This window comes from Vipera ursinii (genome assembly GCF_947247035.1).
Source record: "Vipera ursinii genome assembly, chromosome: 13".
NCBI lineage: Eukaryota > Metazoa > Chordata > Lepidosauria > Squamata > Viperidae > Vipera > Vipera ursinii.
In genome coordinates, this window is record NC_139526.1 from 15,174,855 (window position 1) to 15,190,580 (window position 15,726).

The 15,726-nt window shown below is 49.1% G+C and overlaps 1 protein-coding gene across 4 annotated transcripts in view; it reads right to left on the minus strand.

Annotated features, from left to right (window-relative positions):
* Positions 1-792: 792 nt before the first annotated feature.
* USP42 (ubiquitin specific peptidase 42) overlaps positions 793-15,726 on the minus strand; it is a 31,132-nt gene continuing 16,198 nt past the window's right edge. For 2 of the 4 annotated variants that reach the window (XM_083372739.1, XM_083372740.1), the window contains 11 exons: positions 15,014-15,096; positions 13,989-14,100; positions 13,194-13,334; positions 11,341-11,441; positions 10,971-11,124; positions 9,919-10,650; positions 8,439-8,530; positions 6,778-8,106; positions 5,152-5,298; positions 3,506-3,837; positions 793-2,630 (listed from right to left, as the gene is read on the minus strand). In XM_083372739.1, coding sequence (XP_083228865.1) covers positions 2,587-2,630; positions 3,506-3,837; positions 5,152-5,298; positions 6,778-8,106; positions 8,439-8,530; positions 9,919-10,650; positions 10,971-11,124; positions 11,341-11,441; positions 13,194-13,334; positions 13,989-14,100; positions 15,014-15,096 — 3,267 coding nt within the window. In that variant the 3' untranslated portion in view covers positions 793-2,586. The remainder of the gene's footprint in view (positions 2,631-3,505; positions 3,838-5,151; positions 5,299-6,777; positions 8,107-8,438; positions 8,531-9,918; positions 10,651-10,970; positions 11,125-11,340; positions 11,442-13,193; positions 13,335-13,988; positions 14,101-15,013; positions 15,097-15,726) is intronic. The other 2 variants (XM_083372741.1, XM_083372742.1) reach the window with 2 other exon arrangements.

A 15,726-nucleotide genomic window follows, 5' to 3' on the forward strand; every position in this document is an offset into this window, starting at 1 on the left:
TAAAGTGCGCAATATAATTCCATATCCATGTGTGGCAATATCCTACGATTGGTTGTTTTTTTTAAAAATCCATTTAGGCAAGGGAGCCGTGGATGAGATCTCAACGTAAAAGTGAATTTGGGGAAGGTGGACAGAACTGGGGTACACGTCGTCCTTGATTCGTTTAACGGCCGTTCGAAGTCAGAAGGGCATTGGGGGGAAAAAAGGCACATTTTACACCCATTGTGGTGTCCCCGGTCACACGGTTAAATTTTGGGCAATTAGCAACCAGCACGTTATGAAGGTTGCAGCGTCCTAGGATTGTGTGATTGTCAACTGCAACTTCTCAATGTGGAAAGCCAGGTTTGCTAAACATACACACGATTCAGTTAAATCCACCAAATTTGTAAAATTGGGCTTGATTCATTTAACAGCCGCCTTGTCTAGCAACCAAAATTCTGGCTGCGATTGTGATCGTAACTTGTAGATCAGGGATCGGCAACCTTGACAACTTTAAGACTTGTGGACTTCAGCTCCACAACTCTTAAAGTTGTCAAGGTTGCAGACCCATCGTAGACTACCTGTAGTGTTTCTGCTTAATACAACAATACTAATAAAGGGAAAGTCACTGAGATTTTTTCGGTAGCGCAACCCAACCAAGAGCTGGTGACACACGGGTCACCATCAAACGATTTGTGTCAAACGAGTACCTTGACTTACAAGTGTTTAGTGTCCTTTTGAAGTTACAAGGTCACAGAAAAAAAGGGAATAATGGCCATTTTTCACACCTATGACTGTCGCAGAATCCCCAGGGTCACAAGATTTACATTTGGATGTTTGGCAACAGGTTCATTTTATCACCGTTGCAGTGTCCCAGGATCATGTGATCTCCTTTTGCAACCACCCAACAAGGAAAGCCAATGAGGAAGCAGGATTCATTTTAAGAAACACGTTACTAACGTATCAGCTGAAGTGGCAAGAAAGGTTGTAAAATGGGGCAGAACTCACTTAGTAACATAAATTCTCGGCTCAACTGTCCTCAGCCGCTCCAGTCCGATGTAACTGAACTAACCACAGAAGCATGTTTGATTGGATTTCTCGGATTTATATACTATATAAATTTTACATGCCACATATTTACAAGTGGGGCAAGTGCTTTTTTTTATCTTTTAAAAAAACAAAGATCAAACTTTAGACATCTCTGAACAAACACGGCTTGAATAAATCAGACAGATTATTCAGATGAACTGTATTTAATACAGTTTTCCCCACTCTCGTCTCCTGATGCAGGACCAGTGAATTAAGTGTATCACAGTTTTGATAGCATTTCATCATTAAAAAATAACAAAAAATTAAAAAAACAAAATAAAATAAATCACAGTATGAACATTGTCTGTAACTAGAAACTTGGAAAGGAAACAAGAAAACCAGGTGGCCGAGATCGGTCAGGATGTATATATCACTACATTTAAAAATGAACGCAATAAAAACTTAGTGGATTTTTTTTTTTTTTTTAAAAAAAAAAGGAAAACGGCTCCTCTGGGAGGATACTAGAGATCCCGGCACCTGTTCTCCTCGCTTACTTCTGGTGCAGGCTAGAAGTCCAACCTGAGCAATAAAGTAACTCTGCGGAGCAGGGACGAGATGCCCAAGGAACAAGTGGAAAAAGACAGGAAGAAAAGCGCAAAAGAAGGGAGGGCCAGCACTACAAACGGAGTCGCTGAGGCGGCGTACAAAAGGACGTTGCAGGCGACTGTTGCAAAAGGCATCCTGCAAAGGTTGGGTGGAAGAAACACCCACGGAAGGAGACACTCGAGTAGGGGAAACGGACGCAGAAGCCTTTCCCGCAACGCACGGGTTGCTCAAACCCTGTGCAAATTGCCAGTCGGGATCTCGGAAAAGGAAATTCCGGTTAAGCCAGGCGACGAGCGGTCTTCGGACGCGTCCCGGGATACATTCAAGAACTGGCCCAAAGCGTCTGAACGGCACGCACTTTCCACAAAGTCCAAAGACGGGAATCCAACGGAAGGAAATGACGTTGAGTTTCTAGTAGCAGACACCTGACGAAGAAAACCGAGGCGCTCTCTCTCTCTCTCTCTCTCTCGCAAACACCTCAGCTGTGTGTGAAATGTTTTAAATAATTAAATTAAATAGACACTTTATCAGTTGCAGCTTGCTTAAAATTGGGTTACGGTTCCTCACCCCGCGTGGCGAACTGGGTCGAGTTGGGAGCAAAAACATCACGTGGACATAAAAAGACATTCATCCTGAGTGGTGCAACGAAGCAGCATTTTTTGAGATGTTCGGATCCAGGGCTTTTTTTCTTTCTGACGGTGACACGGACAAGGGTAGGAGGATTCGCAACGTCCAGCAGCTGTAGAAACGTGTCCGTCCTCTTTTGTGTTTGGGGATCACGGAGAATTTTGAAGGGTTGCTTGTTTGTTTTTTTTAAAAAAAAGAAGAAGAAAGACTCAAGGTAAAAACCCAAAAGAGGGAAAAAAAAAGTGGGGCTTTCTTCCAATGATAAAATCCTGTACAGTATTTTCTGAAGCACCAATTATGAATTAAAGAGTTTGTAAGGGGGGGTTCTCCCCCCCTTTTTTCGGTTTATAAATACACTATAAGCTGGACTTCCAACGGACATTCCGGATCTGAAAGGCAAAGATGACAATGTCATTTGGGGAAACTGAGGCGTAGAGGTTTTAACAGCCCCGTACTTTTTAGCTTTCCTGGCCTGTGGCAAAAATACAGAGCGCCCTTGACTTACAACATTTAAGGCGGCCTGAACATCGCGGAGTTAAGTTCTAATGGTCGTAAATGGAGTCATCCGTGGGACCAGTCCTATTTTACAACTTCCCTTTTGCAGCCTTGACCTACGACCTCAAGGGAGCCCAAACTCTCTCGTTCGCTAAGCGAGAGAGATGTGAACTTTTGTTCCATTTTACAAGCTCTCTTCCCACAGTTGCTAAGTGAATTCCCTGCAGCGGCTAAGTTAGCGGCACGGTGGTTAAGTGAATCTGGCTTCCCCGTGGACTTTTGTTTTGTCAGAAGGCCGCAAAAGGCGATCGCTGCAACCCGTCGCAAGTAGAAGCCGCTTGCCAAGAGGCCAAATTTGGATCACGCGACCAGGGGGGACGCTGCAAAGGTGGTGTCAAAAAAACACGGCCGTAAGTCGCTTTTATCGGTGCCGTTGTAACTTTGAACGGCCTCTAAATGAACCGTTGTAAGTCGAGGACCCACTTATAAACTCCCCTCCCCGGCACGGCGGCAACACCGCCACCGAATCGGCCACTGCTCAATCGCTTGAGGGATTTTTACACCGGCTCTCACCCGTTCTGTCATTCTTCAGCTGGGTGCCGAAAGCGACAAGCCACGATGTGTCAATTCTTGACGTTAGAAGTCCACCCGTCTTAAAAGTTGCCGAGCCTGAGAAAGGCTGGAGGATCCAGGCTGGCCTTTTTCAACTCTTCAGGGTTCCCTGAGCGTCAAAGGAAGATCTCCCTACGGATCCACCTGCCTTACTTACCACTGTTATGATCTCTCAGCGGATTGAAGCCACCCTCCCTGTTGCTTCTTTCCAGGGCTTTTGAATTCCGCCAAACAGCCGGCGTTTCTTTGCAAGACGTCGCGCCGTGTTTCCGACAAGCCTCCAAGGACGGTTTGGGCGTCTCCCAGTTTTTGAGATTCTGGATTTGCAGGGCGGTTGGCTTGGGAAGGGAAGGAGGGGCAGGGCCTTCGTCGCAGTCTTCCGATTTCCTCGCGTGCTTCTTCTTTTTCTTCTTCTTCTTCTTCTTGTGTTTATGTTTGTGGGTCTCGGCCTCGGAGTTGGAAGGAGACGGTTCGGAGTCTTGGCGATGCCTGAAGGAAAGCAGAGACCGGAAAGTCAGCGGAGGGCAAGCGAGGCTGCCGTTTCACACAACCGAGAATAACAGAGTTGGGAGGGACCTTGGAGGTCTTCTAGTCCAACCCGCTGCTCAGGAAGGAAATCCTAGACCAGGGGTAGGCAACCTTGGCTCTTTTATGACTCGTGGACTTCAACTCCCAGAATTCCTGAGCCAGCCACGCTGAGGGGAAAGGGGGAGGTTTCCAAACTGAGCCATGCCGGCTCAGGAATTCTGGGAGTTGAAGTCCACGAGTCATAAAAGAGCCAAGGTTGCCTACCCCTGGTCTAGTAAGATTTGTGGACTTCAATTCCCAGAATTCCTGAGCCAGCCACGCTGAGGGGAAAGGGAGAGGTTTCCAAGCTGAGCCATGCCGGCTCAGGAATTCTGGGAGTTGAAGTCCACGAGTCAGAAAAGAGCCAAGGTTGCCTACCCCTGTCCTATATCATTCCAGACATCATGATCCTAGCAGTCACTTCCCTTTTAAAGAGCGCTTGATTAATAGTTCATTTTTTTTAAAATTCCCCCCCTCTCCCCAAGGCCATGCACCTATATACAGGTGGTCCTCCACTTACGGCCACAACTGAGCCCAAAATTTCCAAGAGGGTTGCTAAGTGAGTTTTGCCCCATTTTTACAACCTTTCTTGCCCCAGGTGTAAAATCACAGCAGTTGTTAACGTAGTCACAGGACGGTTAAGTCAATCTGGGCTCTCCGCAGCCACACACCCCCCCCGGTGACCTTGCTTGTCAGGTCGCAAAAGGGGTTCACGTGATTAACGCAACCGTCATAAAGGCGAGTTGGTTGCCAAGCGTCTGAATTTCGATCGCGGGATTGCGGGGGATGCGACGGGGGTCGTTAAGGGTGCAAAACGCTCCCAAGTCCCCCCCCTTTTTTTTAGGGCCGTGGTGACTTTGAATTGTCACTAAGCGAATGGTCGAGGACTATCTGCGTGAACATTTAGTGAACTGAAAGAGAAAAGATTTCCCTGCTCACGAGCGTCCGTGGGAGTTGCTGGGACAAATTTGAGTCAATTTAAACCTGGGCTTGCCTAGAAGCAGAGGCCCCCCAACCTTTTGGGCACCAGGGACCGGTTCCTTGGAGAGAGGATTTTCCGCAGACCGGAGGGTGCGTGGTTTTGAGTGCTGCCTGCCTGCCTGCATCCTGCGGATGGGGCTTCGCTTCGATTGCGTAGGGCGATTGCTGGCATGCCGCGGCCCGGTGCCGGTCCACAAACCAGGGGTTGGGGACCTCAGGCCTAGAGAGAACGTTTCCTGTCGGGACAGGACCTACCGTCTGTCCTTGCGACTTGACTGAAGAGCAGTTTCCTGTGGCTTTGATTCATTCACGGGGTCATTGACCGAGTCATTCATTCTGCCACCCCATAAGGAAGGGGGCGAAGACTGCTGCGCTACCCATTTTGCAGACAAGGAACTAGGGCTAAAAGAAAGGAACAGGCTTACAGGCTGCCCTGTGTGGATCCATACATTTCTTCCACCGTCACTCTGGCATCACACCACTTCACACCCGGCTCGTGAAGCTACCGTATTTTCTGGTGTATAAGACGACTTTTTAACCCATGAAAATCTTCTCAAACATCAGGGGTCGTCTTATACGCCGGGTGCTGAAACTTTAGGGACAGGGCTGGCTGGAAAACCTGGAGTGGATCTCCCATGTGGTCTGCGCAGGGAAAGCGGGACCAATTGGAGAAGAAGCTGCACTCTGTGATTTTTTTACAGGCTGGAGTCTGGGCGTCTTTCCTTCTCAAGTTGAAGAGCAGCTGCAGTCTATCCCAACTTGAAAGGCAGGTGGGGAATGCAGCAGCCAGAGCAGCTGCTTAGCTCTAAGGACACATTTGACTCAGGAACTGGGCGGGCTGGCTGGAAAACCTGGAGCGGATCTCCCATTTGGTCTGTGCAGGGAAAGCTTTAGAGTGAATTAGGAAAAGTTTAATCCACTTGCACTGTTTTATGTTTACATGTTTGATGACAAACAGCCTTATGTTTATAAGTGACAGTTTTCCTACTAAGTATCTGCATGTCATAAGCATTTGAATTAAAATTACCATATTAAAATCAAATCTGATGTTTTTTAATTTTTATTTGGTGTGCGTTGGAAGAGGGGTAGTCTTATACGGCGAGTATAGCCCAAACCCTATAATTTAAAAGGAAATGTAGGGGGTCGTCTTATACGCCCAGTCATCTTATACGCCGGAAAATACGGTAATCGTTCTGTCGTAGGCCGCCCAGGGTCACGTTTTGTGGAGACGGGCGGCCGGACGAACGGGATGGACAAGCCAAGAAATGAATACAGGTCGTCCTCGACTTAGGACCGCAAGAGGGCCCCCCCAATTTTTGCCGCTCAGCCACACGGTTGTTTAAGTGAGCTTTGCCCCATCTTACGGCCCCTTCTTGCCACAGCGCTTAAGCGAATCACTGCACTTGTTATGTTAGCGGCACGGTTGTTAAGTCAATCGGATCAAATGACACCCCACCCACCCCCCAGGACACCGCGACCGTCGTAAGTATGAGTCAGCTGCCAAGCGTCCGAATTCTGGGCACATGACCCCGGGGAGGCTACAAGTCGTAAGCGTGAAAAACGGCCGTTAAGGTCCCTTTTTTCAGTGCTTTGAACGGCCGCTAAATGAATAGCTGTAGGTCGAGGGCCACCTGTGCCCACTTCCTGGAGGAGGATTCTGCTGAAAAATAAGGTGTTAATTCAGAGGTAGAAGGCTGCGGGGCGTCAGCCGGGCCTTTGCCAAGGCAATGAAAAATAATTTAAAAAGAAATCAAGATCCTGAACTCTTTGACCCACCTTTTGGAGGGAGGGGGGTGGAAAGGGGGGTGAGAGAAAGGAAGGGCTGAGTGATCGGTGACCCAACTTCAGAAACCAAACAGGCTCGCGCCCGCCTCTGCTCACCTGGCATCTTTCTCCTTGTGTTTGTCTTTCAACTTCTTCTTCTTCTTCGACTTCTTCCGCTTCCTTCCCTTTTGTTCGTCGGGAGAACCCTCCTGCAGGAGTTTTGGGTGCTTCTTTTCGGGGGCGCAGTCGCCGGCCTCGGGGCTTGGGGAAAAGCGCCTTTTCCTCTCCTGCTCGTGGTTCGACCGGCTTTTGTAGTAATCGTGTTTATTGTAGGGGCTACTGTAAACGTGACTGGACTTGCTATAGTCTCTCTCGGAATGAGCCGGCTTCCTCTCCTGGTTATGCCGAGGCGGCACGTGGGAAGCCGAGTAATAGTAGCTGTACGACCGGCACGCGTCCCACCTCCTCGCCGCCTCCTGGTAGTACCTCTCCCTGCTCCACGACCTCTCTGCTCCTTTCCCGTAACTGGGCCTGCTCCGCTCGGAGTCCGTTTTGCCCCGGCTGTGGGATCGGTAGGGAGGGTACTTCCCTAAACTCCGGGCGGGATCGGGACTGCCCGGGAACCTGTAGTAGCTGGTGCCGTGGTGTTCCCGTCGGGGCTGGTCCTGCTGCTTTACTCGCTCCCTACTGTAAGCGAACCTCTGCTTGCTGCAGTGTCCGTCGGCCTGGCTCCGTCCGCCCGCCCCGTCGGCCGCCGCTGCCTCCTCCTCCTCCTCCTCGTTTTCGGAACATTTCTTTTTAGGACGATAATGTTCTTGGTCAGTTTTTTTGTAACTGTGGCCTTTCTCCTTCGGAGAGGATCTCGGGCCCGGCTTTTCAAGGCTTCTTCGGACCGGCTCGCTGCCCTCTGCCGGTTTGCTTTCCGTCTTCGGACACTGGTTCTCGGCAACAATTTTGGGTTGGGGAAGCGGGGGATTCTCAGCACAAGGGGCATCTTTACTGCTTGGAGGGCTGCCCTGGAATTCAGGGCCCGTCTCGGGTGCGTTGAGGGGGGTCTTCAGCTTTTGGGGCCTAGATTCACCGGCCAGCCGCATCTGGGGACTCTGGGTGTCTTTTTCTGCCGGTCCTGCCTGTCCTTCAGCAGCCTCTGGACTCTTCTCTGAAGCTGCTTTCTCGTCTTTGGATACGCCTGCCCTTTCAGCAAGGGCTTCAGCATCCCCTTCCCCAGGCCAGGCGGGGGCTGTTTCTCTTGCCGGGGAACCGTGCTGCCGGTCATTCTCCGGCGGTCTGTTTTCCGTCTGGGCAATTCTTTCGCAAGGGTCTTCTGTGGTTGAAGTGACGTCGGGGTCCAAATGTATTCCCGGGCTTGGGGCACTGTTGGGAAGGGCATCGGGGGCCTTTTCAGACACATCCTCGGCCGTTGATTTCTCTGGTTCAGGAGCGCTGCTGGTCAAGAAGAGAAAGACGTGTCAGGATGGATGTCAGGCCTGCCACAACTTAAAACCTCACTCCTTGGCTCCCTCGGATGAGCAAGGCGTATAGTTTTATCAGAATTCACGTGTACCGCAGTAATTCAAAGCCAGAACTAAGACTCGTGGGCCCAAATCCCTAAGTTCTACTTTTTCCCTCCCTTAACTGTATCTCGTCGCCCACCCCATGTTCCCAAGTGGGAGAAACGTGGAAAAAGATAATAAAAAACAGAAAGGAAATAGGCTTGAGATGCGTCATCTGCCTTTTAAAATTCAAAATACAGTTAGAATAAAGGAAGACCGCTCTACCTGGAGTCCCTGGGCAAGGTTTTCGACTGTTTGTATCTGAGGGAATCGGAGGCTTCCTCTTCAGGGTCTGAGGACAAAGCTTTTGGAGAACCCTGTAAATTCAGAGTGAAAAAGGTTAATACAATGAGAGGGACCAAGCAAGGGGATTGAATGCTCTAGACCAGGGGTAGGCAACCTCGGCTCCTTTATGACTCGTGGACTTCAACTCCCAGAATTCCTGAGCCAGCCACACTGAGGGGAAAGGGAGAGGTTTCCGAGCTGAGCCACGCTGGCTCAGGAATTCTGGGAGCTGGAGTCCAAGAGTCATAAAAGAGCCAAGGTTGCCTACTGCTGGCCTAGGCCGCTTTATGACTCGTGGACTTCAACTCCCAGAATTCCTGAGCCAGCCACGCTGAGGGGAAAGAGAGGTTTCCAAGCTGTGCCATGCCGGCTCAGGAATTCTGGGAGTTGAAGTCCACGAGTCATAAAAGAGCCAAGGTTGCCTACTGCTGGCCTAGGCCGCTTTATGACTCGTGGACTTCAACTCCCAGAATTCCTGAGCCAGCCACGCTGAGGGGAAAGAGAGGTTTCCAAGCTGTGCCATGCCGGTTCAGGAATTCTGGGAGTTGAAGTCCACGAGTCATAAAAGAGCCAAGGTTGCCTACTGCTGGCCTAGGCTGCTTTATGACTCGTGGACTTCAACTCCCAGAATTCCTGAGCCAGCCACGCTGAGGGGAAAGAGAGGTTTCCAAGCTGTGCCATGCCGGCTCAGGAATTCTGGGAGTTGAAGTCCACGAGTCATGAAAGAGCCACAGTTGCCTTCCCCTGTCCTAGACTCTAGACTCCAGTACAAAACCCAAGACTCCTGTGTACTGGCAAAACCTGCATGTGTGATTTTCTCCCAAGGAGAGCGTAACCATCAACTGGAAGGAGAACAGGACCAGGGGTTCCCTCTGGATTTAGAACAGTTCCAAAGGTCACCTAGTAGTTTCGTAGCCTTTTCTAGTTTTCCTTGGAAGAAAGGAAGGGATAAACCCTTTGTGTGGGAAGCCAGCATTTTAAGCCTTGAGCTCTGGCTTTTCCTTTTCAATTCAGGAGCCCCAAACCTCATCCCAAAGTCAGCTATGAATACAGATAGTCCTCGACTTACAACCATTCGTTTAGCGGCCGTTCAAAATGGTGAACACTGGGGAAAAAGTGACCGGCGGCCATTTTTCACACCTACGGCCGTTGCAGCATCCCTAGGATCACGTCTTCAGTATTTGGATGCTTGGCAACCGGCTCGTATTTATTTCGGTTTTGCAGTGTCCCGGTGTGTGTGTGTGTGTGTGTGAGAGAGAGAGAGAGAGAGAGATGCGATCCCCTTTTACGACCTTCTGAGAAGCAAAGTCATCGGGAAGTCAGGGTCCCTTAACCACCAGGTTACTAACAACCAGAAATTATGGGGCTTCGATTGCGGTTGTAAGTTGAGGACTAACCGCCTCCTGAGAAACCCACTCACTTTTCCGGGTAAGCCGTTGGTTTTGGGAAAGGGGCGGTCTGCCAACTGGGAGGTGGAATCGTTGCTTATTTGCCCGTTCTGCTTCGGGGCCTCGTTTAGGCTGATGGAGAGCATCACGGTGACGTTTTGCGGCAACTCAGGGTGGGGACTTTCCTTCTCCGGCTTGCGGCAGGACAAGCAAGAGTTCTCCAGCCCGCCCGCCGTGTTTTCCGGTAAAATGCCGTTGGGCACTTGGAGGTGGCCGTTCTCCTTCGGCAGGCCTTTGGATTCCTCCTCCGAGTCTTCGGAAGATTCCGCTCCGTAAGGGACCAGGATGCTGGGGCTGTGCTTGGCTTTGCCGTTCATGACCAGCTTGGAACCGGACTTGCCCGGCGGGCTCGGTCTGGAGACCTGGTTAGCGGCCGAGGAGACGGTGGAGGTGCTTGAGGTAGACTGCAGTGCGGAAGGATTGGAGATGGTGGAGGAAGGGGCGGGTTTATTGAGGGTCTCGACGGTGCAGCTGGTGTGAGAGGCGCTTTGGCGAGCCGCCAGCTTGTTGTGAATACTGAGGGTGAGTTTTGGCTTCTTGGATGGATCCGGGGCGGCGGCCGTGGCTGACCGGTTCATGGTCCACTTGGTGATGGACAAGGAAGGGGCCGAAGGAGATTTGACCAGAGAAGCGTTGGTAGGAATGCCCACCGTACTGCTGGGGGATTCTTTTAGGGATCCGGTTCCGTTCAAATGATTCGAATTCTGCAATTATACAAAAAAAGGAAGAAAAAAAAAGAGAAAAGAAACAGGAAATAAGAGATCTATTCCCGGGCATAAGAGGTAGACGGAGCGATTGTAAGAAACTTACTTTCTCAAATCAAACTCTGGCTCTCTAAACCAGAGGTCCCCAACCTTTTGGGCATCGGGGACCGGTTCTGGGGAAGAGAGATTTTTTTCCGCGGACCGGAGGAGGAACGTGGTTTTGTGTGCTGCCTGCATCTCGCGGATGGCGCTTTGCTTGTTTGTGCGGACCGGTTGCTGGCGTGCCGTGACTGGGTGCCCCTGGATGCCTCTTAACTTACCTTTACCATGTGTGGAGGGAGCTGAGGTCCGATAAATCCTGGCGTACTCTGTTTATTACTGATCACCCGCTGGCTGATAACTGGTCGGGGAGAAGACTGGCCCGGCGTGTGAACCGAATGAACGTGTTCGGCACCGTTTTTCAAGTCGTGGGTCCTAACAACAACAACAAAAAAAGGCGTGTGATGTTAACGTCCCTTTTTACAAACCACTGCAAGATTCTTTTTCTTAAGGTGGCATCCTTCTTTGTCACCAGCAAAGAGGAGGGACTCTGCCATTTGTGGCACCCCCAGAGGTGGGGCAAAAATGCAAGGCAGGTCCTGGTGCCAAGGATCGGGAAAAAAAAATCTACCTATGAGCGCTTGGGCTTACCTGATGTAGAACAGTACGTAGGCTTGTTGATTTAATACAGTCCTGATGTCACTGTTGGAAACAGTCGAGTCGTTCATCTGGTACCACTGCCCGTTACTGGCCTAAGAGAAAAATAAAATGAATTAGAGCAAAAAACTATTGCCTATAAATCCCTCCTCCAGCGTGAGGCAAATCAATATCCCAACCTCCACCTAACATCTTAGATCAGGGGTGTCAAACTCAATTTCATTGAGGGCCGCATCAGCATTGCGGTTGCCCTCAAGGGGCCGGGTGGGTATGGCCAGGGTGGGCGTGGCCTACTGGGTGGGCGTGGCTAGAGTGCGTATGGCCGACTGGGTGGGCGTGGCCAGCTCTACATCCTTCGCATCAAGGGTGCCTATGGGGGGGCCTGGGCAGGAGTGGGACAGATCTGAGGGTCTCTGGCAGAAGGAGGGTCTCTGGGCCAGGGCCAAGGCAGTGGGGGCCGTTCCCTCACTCTTTCCAGGATGGCTTCGGGGGCCACATGAAATCACTTTGCGGGCCGGATCCGGCCCCCGGCCCTTGTGTTTGACATGTCTGTCTTAGATGATTAGCTTCCTTAGATATCACATTATAACCTCTATCCTATGCGATTCTGTGGTGCCGCAGCATGGTGATTTTATCATGGTTTTACCTTAATTTAATATTTTATCTTGTATATTGTATTGTCCGCCTACATTCATCTATCTGTCTATCCATCCATCCATCTAGACGTGTGTGTGTATATCTTAGTGTGTGTGTGTACTTGCTGATGCTTTATTTAATATTTGTTTTTGGCCTCTAGAATGCGTTTCGTTAGTGTTGTATGCATGACCTCTGTTGATGCCATATGCTAAATAAAATAAATAAATAAATTCCAATCTTCTTGCGCCTGCTTTATTTTGAAGAATGCCTATGGTTCCTGCCAAGATAAATATCACAAGGCTTTTTTAAAAAATGAAAATGAAAAATCAAGCCCGTGCTTTGTTTAGAACTGGGTCCCACCAGATGTTTCTCTTCTAAGAGGGGATGCAACTGGTGGTCAGCCAAAACAGATAAAAAATTCTTCCATGTCACAGATGTTACATGCCCGGTCAGTGTCAATGTTGGATCTGCAACGAGACCCAGCCTGTTTTAAAGCCCTCCCATCATTTTTGCAGCAAAATACAGTCATGCGTTCTTAAAAGATGCATTACCATCTCAGACGCTTCCGTATGTAGTCCAGTTGACGATACGGAAAATCAGGAAAGGCAACTGTTCTTTGGCTCAATTTTAATCGGAAAAATAAAAGGCTTTAAAAAAAAAAAGCTGGCGGGAGGATAAATGGCGCCCTCTACTGGATTTTAGTGAAACACATAACTGTACTAAACAACGAAATAATTTTGTTTAGCAGCAGGAAGGGTTACGGAAAGAGATTCGTATAGCCTTACGTTTTTAGAGCAAGCATTTAGCAAAGTCTAAAAAGTAAGCGCAAATTTCCGGAGCGCAAGAATTATCTTAAAAGCTATGTTACTCAACCGTGGCAACTTGAAGAGGTGCGGATGCTAACTCCCAGAATTCCCCAGCCGGCATGCGTAAGTTGACAAAAACACTGCCTTAAAAAACCATTAGACCTGGGTCTTTGCATTTTACAACGGCTTATGCTTACTCTTTCCCATAGCAATGTCCTCACAGTTATGCATTAGTCATTAGTGGAATCAAGTATTCTTCATTAGGATAACAATTTGGACCGCGTTCTGTTGCTCTCGCCCGTTTCAAATTGTAACTCATCGTAATAAAATGGTCGCCTGCTCTGAAATAACTTCTTGAACGTCTGAAAACGGTAAAGATGAGAAAAAGATAAAAGACACGTTTACCTTTATATAGCAGTAATAATGTCCGGCGTGACAGCTGAAGCCGGTATGGACGAGCACTGCATAAAGTGCATAAATGATTGGTTCTCCGTTGGGTTGGGACATGTACGGCCGGATATCTAAATATTCGGGATATTTCACTTCCTAATCCAGAGGAGAGAGAGAGAGAGGCACTTCTGAGTTTGCATCCAGAATCCAATTTAAAACAAGAGAGAAAAGCAACCTCATAAAAAATATTAAACTTTTACGCTTATAACCACAAAGGATATCAGTTCACACAATTATGCTGGTGAAAATGCCACAAATGAGTGGACACAACCCCACCCAGCATCTCACACAGCCCCCTCTTCTAAGCACTAGTTCATTTAACTCAAAACCTTTTTTTATATATATACAATCCTTTTATCTGGTTTAATTCTCAGCTGGGCGGGGTGCTTTGCAGGCAGTCCTCGGCTTACGGTCACATCTTAGCCCAGAACTTATATTGCTAAGTGAGACGGTTAAATGAATTTTGCCCCACATTATGACCTTTTTTGTCACAGTTGTTAAGTGGATCGTTGCAATTTTTTAAAGCTAGTACCCCAGGTGTTAGGTGAATCGTCATAAATGTGAGCCAGTTGCCAAGCATCCAAATTTGGATCACGTGAATGGGGAGACGCTGCAGTGGGTTGTTTAAGTGTGAAAAACGTTCGTAAGTCACTTCTGTCGGGGCCGTCCTAACTCTGAACGGTCGCTAAATGAACTGTTCAGCTGAGGACCACCTGCATTTTATTCGCATTGCTACAGGGCAGCGTTTACCTTGGTGATTTTGCCACCGCTGAAATTTGCAAACCGTTTGAGGGACAAGGTGAGGACATTTGAAGCCCGATGTATCGTAAACCGCTTGGATGCAGGAACCATTTTTTTACACCTAAAACATAAGGGAGATTTAAGACTTTTTCTCCCCGCCCCAGCACACTGTCCATTTCCAGAGGTTCACCCAACTACTTTCTATTTGGTAATTAGTGCCTGAAAACAAGTTTAGATTTTCTTCAAGACGTGGAAGAGAAATCAAATTATGTTTCTTTTCCTTCCACTCTTAAGACTCACCCTCTTTTCAATCTCCTCAGAGGATGTCAACATGCATTTAAAAAAGCAAACACAGGGGAAAACAGATAGCTACTACATACCATCCCTTACTAAATAGGCTAAAGCAGGGGTGTCAAACTCAAATTTCATTGAGGGCCGCATCAGCATTGCGGTTGCCCTCAAGGGGCCGGGTGGGTGTGGCCAGGGTGGGCGTGGCCTACTGAGTGGGTGTGGCTAGAGTGCGTATAGCCTACTGGGTGGGCGTGGCTAGAGTGCATATGGCCTACTGGGTGGGGGTGGCTAGAGTGCGTATGGCCTACTGGGTGGGTGTGCCTAGAGTGCGTATGGCCTACTGGGTGGGCGTGGCTAGAGTGCGTATGGCCTACTGGGTGGGTGTGGCTAGAGTGCGTATGGCCTACTGGGTGGGCATGGCCAGCTCTGCATCGTTGGCATCAAGGGTGCCTGTGGGGGCCTGGGCAGGAGCGGGACAGATCTGAAGGTCTCTGGCAGGAGGAGGGTCTCTGGGCCAGGGCCAAGGCAGCGGGGGCCGTTCCCTCACTGTTTCCAGGATGGCTCCGCGGGCCACATGAAACCACTTCGCGGGCTGGATCCGGCCCCCGGGCCTTGTGTTTGACATGTCTGGGCTAAAGCATAGCAAAACCACTTTGGCATTAAATGCAAGGTTCTATAGCCATGCCAGACGTAGAAGAACAACCAGTCAATGGATTATAAAACCTATGAATTCTCATTCTTACTTGCTACATTTATACGCGTTTTCTCCATCCAGTTGTTCAGGCTTGACAAACTGCTCCAGAGCTTTGTTGACACTTTGCGCTGACTGGAAGGAAGGAGAAAAAAACACACACACACTTGCTGACTGGGGAATTCTGGGCGTTGAAGTCCACATTTCTTAAAATTGTCAAGGTTGAGAAACACTTTTCTAGGATGCTGGGGCTCAGATTAGATGGGTGTTTTGATCTAGTCCAGTAGGGCAGAGGTCCCCAATCTTTTGGGCACCAGGGACCGGTTCCGTGGACCGGTGGGTACGTGGTTTTGTGTGCTGCCTGCATCCCGCGAATGGGACTTTGCTTGTGTGTGCAGACCAGTTGCTGGCATGCCATGGCCCGGTACCGGTCCACGGACCGGGGGTTGGGGACCCCTGCAGTAGGATGTCACCAGGGCTTACAAGAATGTCTAAATTTGTTCTTGCAATCTACTGTGAAAAAAATAGCCTCAGGAACAAAGATCCACAGTACGTTATGCCTCAACTAACGACAAAGTTCTTTGCAATTGTGGTGACATGCAGACAACAACACCTATGTATATCCGCCCTTTGTGTCCCGATTCGTGTACACTTAAGGAGCTCATGCCAGGGTGACAGAATGCAATTAATCTTGCTAGTTTCTGGGCAAGATCTGTTTAATTTGTACATATTTTAATCTTACATTTCATATTTTTAATTTTATGT